At 42.6% G+C, this 8,174-nt stretch overlaps 1 protein-coding gene and 1 pseudogene across 2 annotated transcripts in view; one reads left to right on the top strand and one right to left on the bottom strand.

Moving 5' to 3' along the window:
* The first annotated feature begins 1,139 nt into the window (after positions 1-1,139).
* LOC109976170 (uncharacterized) lies at positions 1,140-2,760 on the top strand (annotated as a pseudogene).
* A 1,058-nt stretch (positions 2,761-3,818) lies between these two features.
* Positions 3,819-8,174, bottom strand: part of fgfbp3 (fibroblast growth factor binding protein 3) — a 7,140-nt gene continuing 2,784 nt past the window's right edge. For both annotated transcript variants that reach the window (XM_020626720.2, XM_065959785.1), the window contains exons 2-3: positions 5,622-5,901; positions 3,819-5,004 (exon numbers count right to left, since the gene is read on the bottom strand). In XM_020626720.2, coding sequence (XP_020482376.2) covers positions 4,563-5,004; positions 5,622-5,896 — 717 coding nt within the window. In that variant the 5' untranslated portion in view covers positions 5,897-5,901 and the 3' untranslated portion in view covers positions 3,819-4,562. The remainder of the gene's footprint in view (positions 5,005-5,621; positions 5,902-8,174) is intronic.

Raw genomic sequence — 8,174 nt, 5'->3', positions numbered from 1 at the left:
CAGGAGAAGAGCATTGGGTCACTCATAACAAATGTTCCTCATCCATAATTTATAACTTTATGATTCAGGGCAACGAAATATCAGAAATGTAGCCATACGCCTGAAAGGTTTCCCTGAGGCTTTCACAAAACTCAATACATTAAAAAGGAACAAGGTTGGGATGGACATTCATAACATCCGAAAAGTTTTGGTAAACAGGAGAGGTTACGAAGTTCCTTTTTTGAAAATATCACACTGACAATCAAATAAAGTAGAGTGTTATTGAGGAGCTGTTCTTATTACCCTCATACCATTTTCATTTTGCCTTTCCAGAGTCATCAGACAATTTAATTGTAATATTACCAACTCGTATGTATTAGAAAAGCCCTTTGGAATTTCATTACTTGTTATTACTTTATATGACAATGTAGGTATGCCATTAGTGTCAATTTGCATGTACAGTTCACCATAGATGAATAATAATATGATTATAAAAGTCTACTTAGACTAAATCTACAAATCTGAATCTAAAAATATGCATAATTTAATCAAGACATATTGCTTGAGTAACATACAAATGGAAATCAAAATCAAATCAAATCAAAAATGTTTTTAAATTTAACATTGAATCCTGGATAATAGTCCTTCAATTGAACTTTTCCGCTCTCCATATGACTTCACAGTGAGGAAGTACCCAAAATCATCAAGCCTTAATGAAATATACCCTCAGGGGTGCCCGAGAGGGGGGGAGAATGAGCACCCCAACATGACGGACCTACAGTTAACGACTAATGCAAACGGATTATCAACAACGATTGCAGAATGTGTCTGTGGCAAAGTATGCAAAAACCTGCGTGACCTAAAGATCCACCAGGCCAAGATGAAATGCTTGATGAAGGAGCAACTGATACAGTGCACAGGGATAGCCCCTGATGAGAAGCAGGAGTCACCCCACAGACCCAGGCAGAGTAACAGAACATTGACGGGTCAAGTGGCCTCCGGCCAGTAAGGACAAACAGTGGCTTCAGTTCGATGTTGATGTGGAAAACATCCTAGAAGCAGCAGCCAAGGGCGACGTAGACAGGAAGCTCAAAACCATGGCAACCATTATCATCAGCCTTGCTGCCGAGAGGTTTGGTATGTTGTAGAAGACCCCCTACATGAACAACTGTAGGGCAGAGAAGATCAGCCAGATAAGGCAGGAGCTGCGGGTCCTGAAGAGGCAGTACAAGGAAGCCCGAGAAGAGGAAAGAAAAGAGGATGTACTATCAGAACTTTGCGGCATCCTCAGGAAAAAGCTCACCATTCTTCGAAGGGCAGAATGGCACAGACGGCGAGGGAAAGAGAGGGCCAAGAGACGGTCTGCGGCCACCTTGTTTGTCCCAAAGAGGAGATCAACCACCATCTCCGCAACACCTACAGTGATGCTGTGAGGGAGGAGGGGAAAGGTAGCCCAACAATGGAGGTTTGCAGAAGGTGTCTGGATTCCCAAGGAGGAGAACGCTAAAAACATAAAGCAGTTCAAAACCATCTCGCTGCTCAGCGTTGAGGGGAAGATATTCTTCTCCATCCTGTCCCGTTGGTTGACAGAGTTCCTCCTGAAGAATCAATACATTGACACCTCTGTTCAGAAGGGTGGAATCCCAAAGGTTCCAGGATGCCACGAGTGGTCACGCAGTTGATCAGAGAGGCAAGAGAAGGGAAGGGAGACCTAGCAGTGCTGTGGTTCGACCTCACCAATGCCTATGGATCAATTCCCCATAAGCTGGTGGAAACAGCACTGGATTGGCACCATGTCAGCCGAAGTCAAGTGCAGAGGTCCGCTCACCAAGTCTGGAGTCCGCCAGCCCCCCATCAGAGCCTTTATGGACGACCTGACAGTTACAACGACGTCAGTGACGAGGTGCCGATGGATCCTTCAGGGCTTGGAGAAGATCATCACCTGGGCTCGGATGTGTTTCAAGCCTGCAAAATCTAGGTCCCTGGTGCTCAAGAGAGGGAAAGTGACAGACAAGTTCCACTTCACTCTGGACAGCACCCAGATTCCATCGGTCACCGAGAAACCCATCAAGAGCTTCGGCAAGACCTTTGATTACACCCTGAAGGACTCTGCATCCATCAAAGCCACAAATCGGGAGCTGGAGGCGTGGCTGACAGCAGTAGCCAAATCGGGTCTGCCTGGTAAATTCAAGGCCTGGATTTACCAGCACAGTGTTCTCCCCCGGATTCTGTGGCCCCTGCTAGTGTACGAGGTCCCATTAACAGTAGAGGTCTTCGAGAGGACGATCAGTCGTTACCTCCGTAGATGGCTGGGCCTGCCACAAAGCCTGAGTAGCATCGCTCTGTATGGGCATAAGAACAAACTGAAGCTCCCCATTAGCAGCCTGAATGAAGAGTCTATGGTTACCCGTGCAAGAGAGGTGCTGAAATACAGGGAATCTAGTGACCTGAAAGTCTCCCAGGCTGGCATCGTAGTCAGGACTGGGAGGAAGTGGAGGGCGCAGGAAGCAGTTGAGCAGGCGAGCAGGCGGAGTCACACTTGCGTCACAGTGTGCTGGTCGGCCCGGTGGCATCTGGACAAGCAGTGCTTGGTAGTGTTCCAACTATGACAAAGCCCTTGACAAAGACAGACGCCAACTGGTCCAAGAGGAGGTGAGAGCTGGTGTGGCCTCTCCGACCAGCAAGGCAGGCGATTGCTTTCATCCGGGCAGGGGAGAAGCCCAAGCACCAGCCAAGGGGGGCAGTGGGACTCCTTGGAACTGCACTGGACTGGCAGATTAAGGCCGACCTAGGGAAGCAGCTCAGATTCCCAGAGCACATTGTGGAAAACACCCTGAGACCAGACATAGTTCTGTTCTCAGATTCAATAAAACAGGTGGTCCTGCTGGAGCTGACAGTCCCCTAGGAGGAGCGAATGGAAGAGGCCAATGAGAGGAGGCGTGCCAAGTACGCCAACTTGGTGGTGGAGTGCCGCAGACAGGGTGGCATTCCCGGTGCGTGGTCTCTCTGAAAAGCATACAGCCTGCTTGGCATCACAGGTGCATGCCAGAGAAAGGCCATCAAAACTACCACAGAGGCAGCTGAGAAGGCTAGATGGCTGTGGATCAAGAGGGGCAATCCGTGTGTACATGCTACTAAGACACACCGGGACTTGATCAATCCCGGCTGGGTTGCCTGGGTGAGGGTGTATGATGTTGAAAGACCTGAAACACCCAATGACCACAGGTTCCATCATTGATGATGTGTCTAAGTGCATCAATAGATGTATAGTGAATTCAATAGTATAATTTAACGCAAAATAATTATATAGATATCGACTAGCTGTTGATGAAGTCATTAATAAAACCACGGGAGAAAAGGGAAAGCTCTGAAACCGGCAAAAATATTGAATATAGTCCTGCTTGGTAGAGGTCAAAATGCTCCAGCAACACTTGTAGTAAGAAGATCAACTTTATTAACAATTTAGACCAACGCATTTTGGCTCGTGGCCTTCATCAAGGTCATTGTCCTGCTTGGTGACAGCTTGAGATTTTCTATCTTGGTTTGTCTGTAGGAAGACAAAAGCGATTAGTCGACATCAGGAATAAAGCATCGTCACAAAGCTGTAAAGTTGTCATGTTAAATCATCGACAAGTCGACAGGTCTGTACAAACCCTAGTACTTAAGAGTTTCTTAATTTAAAGCTTTTGGTTGATTCACTTTGCAAACTGTTGACCAAGTAGACCAAAAAGGGTGACCCATTCAATCCAAAGGTTATCATGTACATTATGTACATTTGGTGCAGGTGACTGTTTAGTGTTTCACGAGCTTGTCATTGTAGAACAAGAAAAAAAGGACTGTTTCTAAGAGCTTCACTTTTATTCAAGAATCAAAGAAAACAGATTTAAAAAATCTTCACATTGAGCAGTACATGGATTGTTTTTACACAATAATGTTAATAGAAATACTAGCTACACATCACAAAAGAAAGAAAACACAACTAATCTAATCAATAAGTAGTCACTATCATCATCGACCTAAACATTGATGATTATTGATTGTTGATAACCAAAACATGATTTGAAAAAGAATTATGCTCATTAACACAAACTGAACTCAAATTTACTCAGATTGGATCATTTAAAACACGTTTTTATCTGTTTCCTCTGATGCAAATGGGTGCTTTGAATTTACTTTAACAGATGGTGATTGTGATGGCCTCGAGTGACACTTAGAATGAAGCGTGTCTTTCATTCAGTATTGATAATTTAACTTTTTCTCATCTATATTGCCAAGGTTTAACCGACTCTTCTTCAACTTTTCTAAATGAGATGTCAGGGAAATCAACTTGGATCAAGTTCATAATTCAATAAAAACAAAGTGTTTAGTTCAGTCAAAGTAACAAGACTCCGAATATCAATAGTACATCAAAAAAAGAAACTTTAAAATGATGCAGTTCCAAGTTGAAGGTCAAATAAAAACTATTTTTTTAAGAAAAAAAGCTGTCTGATGCTTTTCTGTACAACAAAAATCTGAATAGTTTGCAATCTTTGCACCATCATTTATCAAAATTTTTGATTTTTATTTCCTCCTTTAATCCCCCATCAACCCTCAAAAAACTTGACAAAGAACGAGCAAACGGAGTGCCATCCCTCGTTGCAGTAAGTCTGCGCAGGCTCCATGTCATTCAGGACCCCTTCCTCCTCAAACTCAGTCCTCTCCTCCCTCTTCTTCTTCTCCTCTTCTTCCTCTTCCTTCTTCTTCTTCCTCTCTACCTTCCCTCCATCTGAGCTCTTTGTTGCTGGTGTTGCTTTCTTCTTCCCTCCTTCCTTCCCGCCCTTCCTCTCCTCTTCTCCACTGCGTGTTGCGAGCTTCATGTGAGCCTCAGCGGGAGCCTTCTTGCAGGTTTTGGCCTTCAGGACTTTCTCTCCTTCGCAGGCGTTCTGCCTCTTCTTCAGCTTCCCCACCAGCTGCTTCCAATACTGGCTGGACTTCACCCCATAGGCCTGGCAAAGGTCTGGCTTACCTGCGTAACGACACCAATACCTGCAGTGGGACAAAATTCATTAACCAACCAGGATGGAGTAGAGTGCATCACATCATGTCAAGGAAGACTTTAACACCTTTTCGCAGGCTATCAGCAGTCCACTTAATCACCAATCATGCCAGATTTGAGTCATGTTAATGGGTGGGTGCTTAAAATGATGAATATTTTTTTCCCTTGATTTTTTAGGCATTTGAGGAAACTAAGAATAATTGATTATTACTTATTTATTTTTCTATTAAATGTAGGTTAATTTCACAGCTGTAAATATATAATATACTATGTTTAGTATATTTTATATTTACAACATCACGCTTATTGAGTCTATTCAGCTGCTAAAAAAAACAAACCATAACAGACTGCCTAACTGGGTAGGATCATTTGTTTCCTCTAAATCATCAATATTTCTCAGACATCTTTCCCAGTAGTCTAAAATCAAACTACACAGCACAGTTTGTTATCTGAATAATAAGCTCTAGTTCTGTGTCATTCCCATTAAGTCAATCCCTGAATTATTCAAACCGTTGAAATAACATTTATTTAGAGTTGAATTATGTTAATCGCATAATGTAGTGCAGAGTCACATCTGTTAGGATATTACTGTTGATGTCTTCCTCACCTCTGTGGGTCTCCAAGTGTTTCAGCACTGCAGTTCACCAGCAGGCTCACCAGGCCTTCACCAGACGTCTGCCAAACACAGCGATGGCCCTCCTTAGTGGTCAGCTCTCCAGAGCCCGGGACTGAGCGGTTTCTGGGTCTCTTCGGCGGCTGGGGCGTCGACGGAGGCTGACGGGGTTTGTCCGGTCTTCCCTGACTGAGCTGCCGCTTGGCCTCAGTGAGGACAGGGAGGCAGACGAGGAGGGCGAAGAGGAAACTGAATGGCAGGACACTCATGGTGGCTGGGAAGGGACAGGCAGACAGAAGAATATAGCTTTGAATTTCTGGAGTAATCAGTCATAGATCCAATGAAACCCCATATACATTTCCACAACCTGACACTATTAAAGACTAGGTGGAGAAGAAAGATTAACATTAAGCAGCTAAAAAGACATTGTCCTGAGTGGGTGGAGACCAAATCAGAGCTAAAAGGATATATGATTTATTCTTTCATGTCATCACACAATCAATGCCCACCATCTTATATATCTTACATCTTTTTTATATTGCTTTGTCAAAGCACTTTATGTAGGTTTGAATGATAGTATGATGTCATTTTCATCTTCTCTTTGGCTATATGAAACATTATCTTTACATTATATTTTCCAAAAATGCATACAAATGAAGTTGCTAGCAGTTGAAAAGGGAAAATTCATCTATTAAATGCTGACTAGAGACAACCTAAAGGCTAATAGTAACACGGCAACATGACAAAATTCTCACAATTAAGCACATAAGCATGCTGATATTTTCTTGGAAGCCCTGGAGCTTACTTACAGTAGACTATTTTAAACCAATGAGATTTTTTTTTTTTTTTTGGGGGGGGGGTAACTTATGCGTAGGTAATGCGTAATTTTGGAAATGCAAAATAATCCCTCACACCCTTTCATGACAATATGACTTTTCAAAAGATCTCAGAAAAAATACATGTTAAAGATCTCATCTTATTCTCCTTTTCAACCACTTTAAATAACTCTCAGAGGTCCCCAAATCATATCTGTGAAGTTTCTTGTTAAAAGCCCACGCTGATCCTCTATTCCAGCATCCCTATAAACCCCTCTATTTCAGCCCTGCTCAGAACAGGCTGTTTCTGTGTCTGTAGCTTTAAATGCAAATGAGCTGTGACTGACCACAGCCCTCTCTGGAAGGGCTTGAGTGTCTTGTCTTGGTGCTTTCTTGCACCATAGTCAATTGTTAAGGTTGAGAAGACTCAGATGGCAGAACAAACACCTAGCTGTGGGAGTGTACCCCATAGGAGGGAGGGGTTAAAACCCTTTGTGATGTCATAAAGGGAAAATCTCCAAACGGCCTGTTTGAGCACACGTTATCTAAAAAGTGGGCAAAAAACGGAGAGGATGGACGTTTCTCATTATTGGGGGGTTTGTAGGCAGACTAGGGACATATGTTAGAAAATTATGGTAACGGGTATTTTGCATAAAATGTGACCTTTAAACAAATACCTTTATTGAAAGAACTTCTAATATTATTGTATATTCTTGTCAAATGGCAGTGAGAAATACCATCTGCTCCGCTGTGATGAAATGATACATGTGCTGCAGGCAGTCCTGAGAGTTTTGTAAATTAAGTAAGAGACAAACTGCTGTACAGTTACAGTTACTGTGCTGTAATGTTTTTTTTTTTTTTTACTTTGCTTTTCATGATATGTTTCAGAAAACATATACAAGACTAATATATCAGGATGAGCCATAAAGACTATAAACTGAATATAGATCAGGCTTTAATCAGCACTCAACACAAATCACAGCTGTGAAGAGTTGTGGGACCTCATTGTCCTCTATACTACAAAATTTATGACCAACAAATAAAGATTGTCATCCCTGGAATAATGCTGCCAGCATGGCTGAGAAGCAGCAGAGCCCAAAATATATTGATTTTTAATCTCAAGTAGAGGTCAAGCTTCAAAAACACTTGATCCTACAAACTATTGACTGAACTGAAGAGTACCAGAAGGACACATTCTTTTGAACAATATTTAAAATGTTTTTCAACACCCATGCAGCACTCCATGCAGCTACCCTCACTCTTGATCCTAAATTTGCTTTTAAAAAACATTATAGTCTTGTCTAGTCACTGGGAGGGTTGCAAGATTGTTTGTTATACTACAACCATGACATTATGTAACAGTTTCACACACTGACTAGTAAGCAGCTGTTGTCAGTAAACAGAACTTTTTCACCAGTTACTTTTTCAATTTTTAAAGTTTTAATAAATCATCTGAAGGGGCTTGGCAGCTCGGAACTATTTGTTATAACTTGTTATTTCCAAAGCTGTCCTTATCAGTATCACAGAGGACCACAAAGTCAAAAAGTGACACAACACAAGTGTTAAATGTTGAAAAAATGAACAATGGGCTCAGAGCAGGGGTGTGAGTCTCTGACAGCGGCTTATTGAAAACCAGCCAAGCGTCAGAAACACTCCCCCAAGAAGGGTCCTCACCGGACTTGTAGCTGTCAAACAACAAGCAGAGAGAGAGGGAAAGCGGAGCAGAGGATTA

This window comes from Labrus bergylta, chromosome 10 (assembly GCF_963930695.1).
Source record: "Labrus bergylta chromosome 10, fLabBer1.1, whole genome shotgun sequence".
Classification (NCBI taxonomy): domain Eukaryota; kingdom Metazoa; phylum Chordata; class Actinopteri; order Labriformes; family Labridae; genus Labrus; species Labrus bergylta.
This window is presented reverse-complemented; position numbering and strand designations above follow the sequence as displayed.